The sequence below is a fragment of the Chinchilla lanigera genome, unplaced genomic scaffold, assembly GCF_000276665.1.
Source record: "Chinchilla lanigera isolate Chin_1 unplaced genomic scaffold, ChiLan1.0 scaffold00012, whole genome shotgun sequence".
Lineage (NCBI taxonomy): Eukaryota > Metazoa > Chordata > Mammalia > Rodentia > Chinchillidae > Chinchilla > Chinchilla lanigera.
In genome coordinates, this window is record NW_004955413.1 from 3,565,129 (window position 1) to 3,578,761 (window position 13,633).

Below are 13,633 nucleotides of genomic sequence, written 5' to 3' on the forward strand. Positions count from 1 at the left end.
TTTTTTTTGGTTTTTCTCTGGTACCGGGAACCGAACTCACGACCTTGCGCTTGCCAGGCAGGCGCTTTGCCGCTGAGCTAAATCCCCAGCCCCGATGTCTGACTTTGAGACATCACAAAAATAAATCTCAGATCCTCAGATGAAAAACAAAACAAAACCAAATATCTAGTGACTTTCCAACAATCTGGAACTTGTCCCCCAAAGTGAGTTTAGGTTTTTGTTGTTGTTGTTGTTTTAGTTTTGTGTAGGGCTTTTTTGTTTTACTTTTTGTTTTTTATGTTGTTTGAGGGTTTTTTCTTTTGTTTTCTATTTTCTTTTGTTTTCTAGGGATTGAGCCCAGGGCCTTTGCATTGAGCTACATTTCCAGTTTATTGATTTATTACTTTTTAGACAGGATCTTGCTAAGTCACGCTCAAACCTGCAGTCCTCCTGTTTCATCATCCCAGAGTGGTGGGATTACAAGCATGTGCCACCACACCTGGCATAATCATTAGTTTTTAATAACTTAACAGTTTAGAAAATAAACTAACAGCTGCCTATTTAATCTTTACAAAAACTCTGTAAGATAGGTATTATTATCTCCATTTACGTAAAAGGAAATTGAGTTACAGAGAAGTGAATTCATTTGTTCATTAAGACACACAGGAGCCGGGCATGGTGGCTCAGGCTTGTAATCCCAGCACTGGGGAGGCTGAGGCAGAAGGATCACCATAAGTTCAAGGCCAGCCTGAACTGCATAGTGAGACCCTGTCTCAAAAAAAAAAAAAAAGAAAGACATATAGGAATTTGCCAGTAACTGCTGTGGGACCAGGAGGCTTGGCATTTTTTAATTAATTCACTAATTCAAGTCAGATGAATAGAATGTGCAAGGCAGGCAGCTTGGAGCACTGGGGCATAAAAGATGAATCAGACACATCTCCAGGGCTCACCGTCTTGAGGATCACAGTGATAGGTGTAGATAACAAGCAATAAAGAGACTGAGTCGGATAGGAGTTCCAAGGAGAGGGCACTAAGGGAGAATCCGTGGGCCAGGGGTTTGGTCTGGGTGGGCATTGGTGAGGTTGGGGAGGAATGCAGGTGGGACTTAGGACAAAGGGAATGGCAAGAGAAAAGTGAGGGAGGGTGGAGGAAGAGAAAGAGAGAGAGAATATGAGATATAAGGGCACATATAGATTTTTGAGGCTTTAGTAAAGATCTAAGAGGAGGCATCCATTTAGCAATTGGGTATGGAAGTCCTGAGCAGGAAGAGGTGAGAAAATCAGGAATAAAAATACTCTCAAGTAATCTGTATAGAGGCATTGAGAGACAGAAAAATGGAGAGAGAAGAGGAGGAAGAAGAAAGAGGATGGTGAAGAGGAGGGGAAAAGCAGAAAGGAAAAGTGAGGAGAGAGGAGAGAAAGGAAGAAGGGGAAGCCAAAGGAATTTGGAAAAGACAACATCTGAAATGTAAAAGAGGAATCAAATAGAATCCTGGATATCAGCTATCAGAAGAAACTTGACAACACCCCTCAGCCACACAATGGCTGCCGCCCCTGGAAAAGATGGAGGAGGTAAAAGATGATAGAGATTTCATTTATTTTTTAGGACATAAAATGTGGGAAGTAGGAAGTCACCAATAATAACTGAGGTAGCAGTTTGAGTCAACCTGGGAAGGGTGTGAAGGGTGAAAAGTCGTGGAACTGAGGAGTGGGTTGGTAAGAAGTGAAGAAAATCTCAAGAGATTTGAAAGGGGCTCTGAGGAGATAGGAAATTTGTTCTCAGAGCTTTTGATTCATTTGGTGGTCCCTGGGCAAGATGGAGGCTCAGGACCATGGCTTCCACCCATTCTGTGGAACTGGGTTGGAGCTGTCACCTCAGCACTCACTCTTCTTTGCCTCATCAGCACGGTGTTCCAGACAAGTAACCTGACGTGGAAGACTCCTTTTTTTTTTTTTTTTTTTTGGAGCATTGTTTGGAATTTTGTAGCAAGATGAACACTTCGAAGCAACACAAGCACACCTAATGGCCTCCTGAAAAGCCAAGTACTTTTCTAAAACTTCTCTCCCTATAGGAAACATGTTCTGATTCCTTCTTTGTTAATGTTCCCTTGTCCTGAGGCAGCTCAGGAGCCCTCAGTAAGCTCTTGAATATGAGCTATAATTAAGGTCACCACTGTTATTATTCCTCAGCTTCACATCCTTTTCCACTCACTAGACGTGATGTTAAGTGACTTTGGATTCTTTTAAACTAAAAGCTGCCTCATAAGCCCAAAACTTGGCTACCTGACCAAGCAGATTCAAAAGGTAGTTCTCACTAAGGATCCAGAAGATGGTTTGGGATGGCAGCTCCTTGGGAATAAGAGTCCAGCCTCTGGAGCTATCCCTGAGGATAGGACACTTATGTGCACAACTGTAATGTTAGTTTTCAAAAAGCAGCCTCAAGGGGCCATCGCCTGGGTTCCGCCTTCATCACCCATCTGTCTTTTGCAGTCTGCCAGAGTCAAATCACTTGCCTTCTACTGCCAACATCCCCAACACTGAGGGTCCTGCTGCAAAAGTATTTCTTAAACATGCTCATGTTTGCAAAACCACAAGGCAAAACAATTATGCTGTCCATGGAGAGGAAAATGCTGCACTTAGAGAGGCACATTCCCACCCTACCATCCTTCCTGTGTGGCCTTGGATGAGTCATACCCCCCACCCAGTTAGTCTCTTCATACATGCAGGGAGGACACTGGACCAATGGACCGCTGAGATGCTTCTCGTATTAAAATAAAAACTGGTGGTGTTTGGGGAAATCATTAAAAACTTGGAGGAGGAACACTTGGATGATGGGGATAAAACGACAGGTTTTGGAGGTACAGAGAAAAGAAAAAAACATCCAGAGACCCAGGATGCAGTGGGGAAGACACTTCCACAGCCTCAAGAGCAGCTTCTGCCCCACAAAAAACCAGGGTACATGGCTCCTCCCGGGGCAGGGGGAGGGGGGACAGTGCTGTGAACGTGAAGGCTCCTTACCCATCGTGTTGTTGGCTCGAGAACAGGCCGTGCGCTTCAGAATCTCATGCACCTGAAAGGGGACCACAGAGAGCAATGAGTGCCACGGCCACACATGTCACCATCCTGCTCAAGGGCCCCCATCAACCCCTCTCACACTGGAGTGCTTGGCAGAAGCAAAGAACTTAGCCCTTCACACACCAGAGATGAATAAGAGGCTCTGTGTCTCCTGCTGTTATAGGAACTGAAGCACAAAGGAAGCACATGGCCGTGGGAGGGCTGGGGAGAAGGGCCTAGGTCAGGATCTACTCCACACTGTGAGAGTCCTGCTGCAGGCTCCTGGGGAGAGCTGGGGGACCCTGGGATGGGGAATCCTTGCAGAGAGGTCCTAAGCCCATTCTCCCCTCAGAGCCTCCAAGAGAGCTGCCTGAGGAGCCCAGGAGACAGTGCATATGGAAATGTTTGCAGATGGTGAAAGGCCGCCTGCATGGTGGCTGGTGGTCTGCCTATTCTCTAGGCTAGTCCTGGGCCCTGGTCCTGCCTCCCCATCAGAGTGTATCTGCCAGCCCTCAGAGACCCGTCTTGTCTCCTGCTCTGACATTGCCTGCTGAAGGCCCCTGCATCTATCAGGTGTGCAGAACTCCCTGACTGCGCCCCTCCGGGGGCAGGAACCTTCTGGAAAGGGAAGGGATGCTCCCTGCCAAGGGACCTGGGACAGAGCTGGGTAGGCCATGCCCACCAGCCAAGTAGGGGCTCCCAGGGACCCCGAACCTGTGCCAGGCTGTAAGAAGATGCCAGGCAAAGATATCTGCTCTGGAACAAACAGAGTGCTGGGTCAGGCATCAACGAAGGGAGGGGACAGGAAGACATTTACATCTGCAGGTGACTCCTGCAGACAAAACTCACAGTGGAACAGATCTGACAAAACTGAAGGCCCTTGTCCACCTTCTCAGTATGGGGTGGACTGAGGAAAGGGCAGAGGGGTATGGAAAATGTTTCCAGAGAGATGAACAAGAGGAGATGTGTTGTCCCATCATTATTCGCACTCCCATACTCCAGCCACAGACTGAGGGGTGGTAAATAAATCACTTCCAGCAGAGTGGGGCCCCAGCGTGTTTGATTCTGCTTCTAATACAGCGCAGTAATTCAATAGCAATAATAATTAGGAACAGCATGTATATGCACTGCATTATTTTACAAGCACTTTGTAATTATCAGGTAATCTCCCCAACACCCCGTAACTCCCCTCACAGTCCTGGGACCCAAGCCACAGTGAGATTTAATGGCATTGTAATAATAGCATCAAAGAAAATGAGACGTTTACACCTTTTTCCATAGGAAGAAAAAGAAATCATATGTTCATTTTTAAACCCTTTCTAAAGCACAAGGCTGGGGGCCTGAGACATTTTCTAGCACAGCCTGAAAACGGGAGGTGTGACCATGTTTTTCCTGTGCTTTGGAAATGCTCTGAACAGTTCCTCGGTATCCTGTTCCTTCTTACTCTTCTTGGCTTGGTCTCGAACTCTTATTCTCCAGTGGAGATTTAAGCTTTCCCAGGGATCAGTGGAATAAAAGAGCAAAAGAAGTTCTTTCCTGGGGATCCACATTTCCCATGTGGGCATAAGGAAGTTCTAGCATTCCCTGGGGCCCTCTTCTTGCCCTGTATATAGGCTAACTGACTCCAGGGGGGTAGAGAATAAACTGATCAGTACATAGAGATAGTACATGACTCAGGATAGGGACATAGCTACATACAGGTTTTTATTAGAATAAAATTACCTAATTCAAAAACTTTGTGTAAACAGCAAAAAGACTAGAAGGACTTTTGTCATGAATATTATCTTTCTGTTGATTTGACTAGCAATTTTATTCTTGGACAAGTTCACTGACTAGCATTTTTTTGTAATGTGAATTTACATAATTCCTTGATACAGAGACGCAAATAAAAAAATGCGTACAGCACACAGTGGCCCAGCAATCAGAAGGACTGCTTCTACTCTTGTTCTGATACTAACAATCTATACCCAGTTTTTCAGCACTTTGCTTCTCAGACCCTCAGTGTCTTCAACTATAAAATAGAGGGTCACCTACCTAAATGGTAGGTAGCTCACATCATCTCAGCCTTTTTTGTGATTCTAAGAAGGGCTTCAGTGGGGAATCCATAAAACAGAGAGGTTCCTCTCAAACCTGGATGAGGGAAGTTGGTTGCTATTCTTGATTGCCAGAAGCATGGCGAAGCTCTTGGACGCACCTCTTAGTTGCTAGGCAACCTCATGCAAACAATGATGAGACAAGGCAGGAAGGGCAAGAGAATCCCCTGCCAACCAGCTGCTCTGCCTTTCTCAAACACCTTCCTAACTCAGCACATCCATTTACTTACAATGCGGCTACGGGTGGCATTGTCAAAGAAGGTATCCTTTTCCTGGATGTTGTACCTGTAGACACCAACAAAGCAAATGGCAAATAAGCTCCTTTCGTTAACCTTGAGCCAGGACCACTTCCATCCCCAACCCAGACGAATTCTTTAGAAAGCAACATGGCAAAACATATAAGGTACACATGCACGCCACAGTGTTATGGGTTTTTTTGGTGTTGGAGAACAAACCAAGGCTTCGTGCATGCTAAACACATGAGCTATCCCCAACTCTATATGCTGTTTTGACCTAATAAATCTGAAACTTACCATAAGTCTACGGCCATATCACTGTGAATGCACCTGATCTCATCCGAAAACTTATCCTAGGGGTTTTATGATAAACAATAAACTGAACAGAGGAAAACCTTACATAAGAAATTCATTGAAAAAGTAGTTCTCATATAGACTGTGGAGATAAGAAGCAATTCCATAACTGATATAATAGATTAACATTCAGTCCTTGACAGTTACAATCATGAACAATTGTAAATAGAAAAACTTACACCAAAATAGAAAAATATTACAATAAGTTTTCAAAACGAAGCCATGTAGGAAACACACCTATGTATAGACAGAGACAGTAAAAGTACAAAATATAAGTAAGTCTAGTTTCAGAGTATTGGGATTGTAATTCTTTTTGTTTTTCAAAATTTCATTTCATGATGTCACTCTTCTTGAATCAAGTAGATCAGTGAAGGCGAACCTTTAAGAGATGGGTACCCGAACTGTAACCCAAAACCCACTTATTTGTCACAAAGTGCCAATATTGCAATTAAACCTGAATACTGAGGTCTTAGTTTACAAAAACAACAATACATTAACATCTTTTTACTTAAAAGAAAAATAGTATGCATGTCATAGGTTCACTACCACTGAATTAGATACTAAACTCCTGTCTGTTCAGTACTTCATATATTGAACTTTTCACTCAAAAGAGGCATGCGTGGAGGGCTCCTCTTGCCCAGGGCAGCACGCTAGAGGACATAAGGTGAACACAGTTCTCACAGCCCCAAGAGCCACCAGCTCCTGGGGTTACAAATCTACAAGTGATGTGGACTAGAACATAGCACCTAAGAACCCAGAAAATGGACTTCTGGTAGGGAAAAATAGTGTTTTCCCAAAAGGAAGTGGCTCATGGACTGCCTTTAAAAGCAGCAAAAGGGAAGTGAATCAGACATGTGGGAGGGGCCATTCAAAGGCTAGGGAAGTCAAGATGTGAGATGTGAGAAAAGCCAGAATGCAAAGAGAATAAAAAAAAGAGAGAATAGCAGGAGCCAGGCATGGTGGTGCATGCATACAATCCAGCACTTTGGGAAGCTGAAACAGGAGGATCACAAGTTCAAGACCAGCCCAGGTATTATCTCTAAATAAATAAATAAAGGCTGGGAATGCAGTTTAGTGTAATAGACCTGGGTTAAATCTCCATTACCAGACACACATACAAAAAGCAGAGCAGCAGGCAAAGTGTCACCATGACAGTCAGCTCAGCCACTTATGGCTGCCCAGCCCTGGACTAACCTTGGACCACACTTTCCCATCATAGAACCATGGTTATATTGCGAGTCATCTCACAAAGGATGTGTGAGGTCTTGCTGAGGAGCAGCATACCCATGCACACAGAAGCGCTGCTCCACATGGCCGAAATGGGCAGCAGATGCTGTCCCAGAACCCAGAAATACTGCTCCTTGATGAGCACCTCCACGGGAAGACATCCTCTTGTCTTCTCTGCCTCTCCACGGCCCTCCTTGCCTCTCTCGCTCAATTCCCTCATCACCCCCAACACCACAGCTTTCCCCTTAGTTCCTGCAGCAGAACGAGTGCCTGACCTCTGCATCTCTCACTTTCCAGCCATGGCTCCTGCTTCCAGCTGGGTCCCAAGTGGCCAATGCTGTAAATGGGTTTGATATACTCTTCCTGGGTGGAAATGGGGGGCTCTTCAGAGTCAGCAAGTGCATGAATACGTAGTGGGAATACAAAAACCCAGAAGCTTCAGCCCCTTTCTCTCTGGTTTATCTCATCATGTCCAAACCCCATTAAATGGGGAACTGGGCAGAGGTTTCCCTGCAAAAGGCGGACAGGTGTCTATCACTGTCTTTTTCACAAAGCTCCACAGTGTACAGCTAGCTGCACCTTGGCTCTCCATCCATCAAATGGCAAGTGTCTCTACTGGATAAATGCTCAGGGCTGTTTGAGCTAATCTCACATGGGGATAGGAAGTCAGAGGCACAGGGAGTATTTCACTGTGAGAGCATGCTCCCTCCCCTGGTTCCTAGACATCCAGGTACTCACTGTGCGGTTCCACTTCCTCGTCCCCTCCCCCTCCCTATGCCTGCCCCAGCAGCCCATACTCACAGGTACATTTTCTCCCTGGAGAATGGGTAGGACAGGTTCTTCATCCTGTTGTTGCTATGCTCTGGAACTCTGGGCTGCAGTGGCGAGCTCAGCTTCTGCAGAATCGCATTAAACTTCTTCGCAATGCTGCCTCCTGCTTTGATCTCGTACATCTATGAAAAGCAAAGCCAGGGGTCTGAAAAGGGGGCCACAAGCAATACTTGGGGGGAAAAAGGACGTCATAACCAGAACTACACAGTGCACAGAGCCTTGGGAGGGATGGTGGATAAAGGAGGAACCTGGGAGAATCAAGAAGCAGGACCCTTCCTTTGCATCAGAGGACACCCTCTGTTAAGTGGGTGTCTGGAGGTGACAGTGCAGGAAACAACCAGAGTTTAGACTTTCTGCCTGTGATCTGACATCATCAGAAGAGAAACTCCAGGCCTACTATGTGACAATCACCACATCCCACTAGACAACGTTGGATTATTCCATAAACAACATCTGGTGCCTGACACGAAGTAGGCTCCAATGCTCATAGCAGCCCAGCAAGGTGGGTGATATTATTCTCATACTGTGCTGAGGAAATTAGGGCTACAATATGTGAGGTGGGTCAACAGAGGCCACATGGACCACAGTAGCTGCCAGAGCTTGGATTGAACTCAAGTCAATCTAATCCAAAATCTATGCTACAACTACACCATGTTTCTGTGACCACCCAGAATCACTTTGTTTCTCTAGGAAATGTCTGTACTTAGATAAATTTGCTTTCAACGTATCAAAGCCTTTCAATGTATCAAATATGTACAGGCATCTGCCCTGAGTAAGGCAGAGATGGACCACCTCGACAATTATTAATAACCACAGTACATACAGTTTTTAAAATAATGCACAGAATGCTTCTACCTACCTAATTATAGGTGCTTCTACCTATAATTTTGGGTCTTTCTAATTTGCAAATTAGTTACTGAGACACAGAAGTTGTACTTCTGATAGGAAAGCTATAATAAATTACTGGTGTCCATAAAATGCTCACATAGATTCTCCTTTTAGGCTTGGACAACAATGCCAAAATCCTAAAGCCTCCAGTGGACTGGAAGTCCTCCCTTCCAGTCCCCTCAAGAACCAAGGCATTCAGGAGCCTGGCCCAGAGGGGCGTGGGAAGGCCTGAACTTAGCTGGTGCAGATTCATAGCCCACCAATTGTCTCAGGGCCTGTTCTGGCAGAAAATCCAGCTGAGAACTTCCAAGCAGTTCCTGAGTCTCATCTTGGCACTTAGAGGAACAGGCTAAAGAGAATGGGCTTTCATGCTATGTCATGCCTGGCACAAGGAGTGGCATCTGGATATATTTTGACTTTTTATTTTTTGGCAGTACTTGGGATTGAACTCAGGGCCTCACACATCCTAGGCAAGCACTATACTACAGAAACACATCAGATATAGTCAGCCCCTTTTGCAAATTTTATTTTGAGACAGGGTCTCACTAAGTTGCCCAGGTTGCCCTTAAACTTGTGACCTTCCTATCTCAGCCTCCTGAGTAGCTGGGAGTAGATGTGCACCACTATGTCCAGCTATTTTGACTGTTGATAAGGGGTACTCCAAACCTCTAAAAGTGATATTATCATATTATCATCTGCTGTCAAGAAAAATGTGAAGGGTGTGGAGGGTAAAGTCTCCCCAGAAATCTCAGAGGAACATTTACTCCACGGCCCTGAACAAGCCCCACAAATGTTCCCCGGCTGAAGTACTATGGTGGATTTTGGTTGGACAGAGATTTTGCAGACTTCAGGGACTCTGTGTGGAATGGGTCCAGGCACATATGAACAGCAAGCCATGTATGGTACACCATACTACAATACCACGGCCACTGGGGTTGGGGGCAAGGCACTACTCACCTCCATGTCTTGGTGTATATTGTACCTACTCTTGGAACTTCCTTGCTCCTTTTATTTGTCTGGATAACTCCTACCTCTCCTTCAGCACGAAGGCCCACATGTGAACTTTCCCACTCGCTTCCTGTCATGCTTCCCAACCTTCCCATTCACTTCCTGTGGTGCTTCCATGGCTCCCTATGAAGGATCACCTGTACCATAAAATTTACCGTGGTTTACTCTTCATTGTTTACTTATCTGTCTCCAATTGTTGGTTTACTTGTCTGTCTCCCCAACAGACTGTGGACTTCCAGAGGGCAGAGGGTCCTCTCCTTGTGCCTGGCACACAGTGAGAACACAGTAATACTTGACTCAATGACCTAAGTCCTAGACCTTGCTGACACCAGCTGCATAACTTTGAGCAAGGCACTCTTCCGCATTGTTCCTTCACCTCTACAAAGAGCAGTGGGAAACTTCTGTTTCCCATCATGACAGAGGACCAGGGACCAGATTTGCCTTCTCACTAGAAAACCCAAAACATCCAAACAAAGTCCATAAGATAATAGTTTTCAAGTCAGTGGACGTCAGGCAACCAGGGGCTGCGACCCTAGAGGGACCTGAAATAGACAGGTGAGAGTGGAAGGGCAAACAGGCGGAGCCTAGCAAATCTTCCCAGTTAAGGAGACACTCACAAGTCTGGAGAGATCCAGGAGACTAAAATTCACAATACAGAGCACCCGAGAATACTGAAGGGCCCCAGGAACCCCAGAGGCCTGCAGAAGACCCTTCTTGCATCTTTAATAGCATGGATGTGAGGAAATTTCCCCAGACTGGAGAAAGCACTAACTGGAAGGATTGGGAATAACACCTCTTCCTACTGGCCAGAGAGCAAAATCCCATAATTCATGGGGCATCAGGTGATTTCAGGTTTACTGTGTAGTGGTGGATAATCAGCCTTAGACTTGAGTGCTGCTCCAGACCCACTTAACAAATCATAAAAGAGGGGAATGCCTTTCAAAACACCGCCCAAGTCTAATGTTCTATGACATTAAAGATTTAATGAAAGAGAGACTCTCACTCATGCACAAACACTTCCAGGCGCTGCCTGGAGGTCAAGTCCTGAGGTTGGTGTAGACTGTGCCAAGTGCAGAGAAGAGCAGGGGTGACAGAGACCTGCTGCATGCAGAAGAATGCCTTCCAGGATGTCCAGCACCTCCACGGGCAGGATCTCACTGGGGCACCCATGACAGGCTTGAGGCCTGTCTGTCTTAGAGATGAAAAACAGAGCTGGGAGGGGCAGAGGGTTGCCAGAGTGGATGAGAAAATCCGGCCTGGAACCCAGGTTTCTCCACTTCCCTGTCCAGGGCTCTTTCCTGGAGCCTAATGTCCTTTGGTCCTTGGCAGGTTCCTTTCCAGAGAAGGAAACAGGCTGGAGCTCCCTTCTCAGCCCCATCCAACTCAGCAGCCCAGACTTCTTTTGCCTTCTGTAGAACCCCAGAAAGTCACCCCAATCCTCTAATATTAATACAATCAGCAGTGGCATCATTATTACTGTTATTCTTGGACATCAGAGAATTATGAACATCCTCAGAAATGGAGAGACACATGTTAGCCAGCTGTTCTCCATTATGCCCTCCCTGGGTACACGATACGCCTTTCATGTGCTTAAAATCATAAATAATTTTTAAAGAATGTTGCTCTTATTTTTTAGTCCTAGGCTCAAATGTGGTTCTCATAAAAGCTTCCTTTGGCCTCACTGTCACAGTCTAAAGGGTTTACTGAAATTTCTTTTTTTCTTTACTTCTTTCTTCCTTCTTGTCTCCCTCAGCCTCTCCCCTCCAGAGGAGCACAGCAGTGTGGTCTGAGGGCTGATTTGTTTCCTCTCTACATTAAAATCATGTTGCTTTGCTGGGATGCAGGGAACCAAGGCTGTAGTGATGTTGGTTTTGGACAATGTACAAGTCACTTTCCTCATTTTACGTAAAGGAAATGAAGGCAGCATTGAAAGTCTTACAGTATGCCAATATCACACAAACATTTGCAGCCAGTGACGCCCTGGACTCATCTTGGGAGACAGGGACAGTCTGAAAGCTACCACACATCCTTCTGCTCTGCTTCCATTTCAAAAGGCTGAGACGCCCAGAGAAGTCTGGAAGGGGCGGCACATGGCACCTGCTGGACAGGACAGGAGGCTCTGTAGCTAAAGGATGAAGAGCAAGAGCAGCCAGATTGTAGCAGAACTGGTCTAGTGCTCTCTCACCCAGGTGGTATCCAAGGGACACGCACACATGCACTGTGCCACTTGGGGAGTCCCATGCTGCTGAACATATGTCCCTCCTCCTGCCCACACTACATTCACCCATGCAAGGACGTGCTAAGCCATTCACCAGCCAAAATGAAAACCGCACTAGGAGATGCTAAGAGCAGCTGGAACCTAGAGCCGAGAGAGAGACTTTCTGAGTGCACACCAAGAAAAGAGGCTGGCTAGGTCCCTTATCCCTACCTGTTGGGACAGGTAAGCTCCCCATCCATAACATTGCTATGGACAGGGACCTAGTGGCAAAATGCACATACTCTGTTGTCTAATTCTGCATTCGTTTATAGCTTCCATTTCTGTTGTCAGCATGTCCTCTACACACGAATGAATGTTTGCTGACATTTAAATTGGGGGATAAAATCCAAACTTTTCAAATTACATGGCTGACAAGGCCCGTTAGGAGCCCTGGCCCTGCCTCCTTCCTCTGCCTCAGTGCCTTCTGCTGACCCCACACACGCTCCTCTCAGTTCCTCACATGGGCCGGGGGTTCCTGGCCTTGGTGCCTAAGGACATGCCATCCCCCTCTCTGGGCAAATTTTATCTGCCACACCAGCTGCCAGGTTCCCACCTAGCTCTCAGCTCTCGTGTCTTAGCCCTGACGGCCCCTTCCCTCACTCATCCCGACCTGAATCACTTTCTTCTGGCTGGCTCTCTCAGCTTTGACCTCTCTTGTTTTTCTGTGGGTCCCTCCTAATTCATAACTAACCACAGAATGTCTGAATTCCACCATACAAAAGTCACAAGGGGCCAGGGTACAGTCATAGTCACTACTGCAGCGCAGAGTACCTGGTACTCAGGGATACTCTGTATAATGTTCACTGGGTGAGCTGTGCCACTCCTCCACAGGAACCAAAGTCACCACACATCTGAGACGCCTGCATATCCATGTTCACCATGGCACTGTTCACCATAGCTGAATCGGCCAAGGCCTGTCAACAGATGTGTGGATAAAGAAAAGGTGGTACATATTCACAACAGAGTATTACTCAGCCGTAAAGAAGAATGAGATCATGTCATTGCAGGAAAATGGAGGTGATTATGTTAAGCAAAATAGGCCAGACTTAGCAAGGCAAGGATCACAGGTTTTCTCTCACGTGGGAAATCTAGAACGGTAGAAAAGGAAGAAAGAGTTGACATGTAAAAAGAAGGAAGACAGAGGAGAGGAGAGAAATCTGGGGCTGTAGAAAGGGAGAGAAGAGAGGGTCATGGGAGCAAGATATTATCAAAGTATATTGTGTGCATGTATATATGAAAATGTCAGTGAAACCCATTATTGTCTTTATTAATGTGTGCTAATAAAAATATTCATTGGATGGGTAGAGGATGGTGATGGATGGTGGATGGATTCACAGAAAACAGTGTAACTTTCCAAAAGGCTAAGACTTCTTAGATTCAACCAAGCCCCATCCCAGTTACAACTACACTCTGCCTAAATGTTTCTTGTCATAGAGGAATGTGCACTGCTACACACGTTCCACCACGTTGTGCCGCGTCCTACTCCTGCAGACAGCCCTGAGGGCTCAGCTTCCTTCCCACTGCCCTTGGATGGAGTCTTACTACCAGTCTCGGAATCACACCCTTGAAAGCTGCCTCTGAAGATCAAATCTAATACCTTTCACTCATTCTGCCATTACCATTATATATTTAGCGCCTGCCTTTCCCAGTACTGTTCTCCTTGCTGCTGGTACAACACAGCACAGTCCCTGCCCTCATGGAGCACTC

The 13,633-nt window shown here is 46.1% G+C and overlaps 1 protein-coding gene across 1 annotated transcript in view; it reads right to left on the minus strand.

Moving 5' to 3' along the window:
* Ano2 (anoctamin 2, calcium activated chloride channel) overlaps positions 1–13,633 on the minus strand; it is a 316,981-nt gene that overhangs the window by 231,854 nt on the left and 71,494 nt on the right. Inside the window, exons 4-6 of the mRNA XM_013511280.1 lie at positions 7,744–7,895; positions 5,356–5,410; positions 2,997–3,048 (exon numbers count right to left, since the gene is read on the minus strand). Coding sequence (XP_013366734.1) covers positions 2,997–3,048; positions 5,356–5,410; positions 7,744–7,895 — 259 coding nt within the window. The remainder of the gene's footprint in view (positions 1–2,996; positions 3,049–5,355; positions 5,411–7,743; positions 7,896–13,633) is intronic.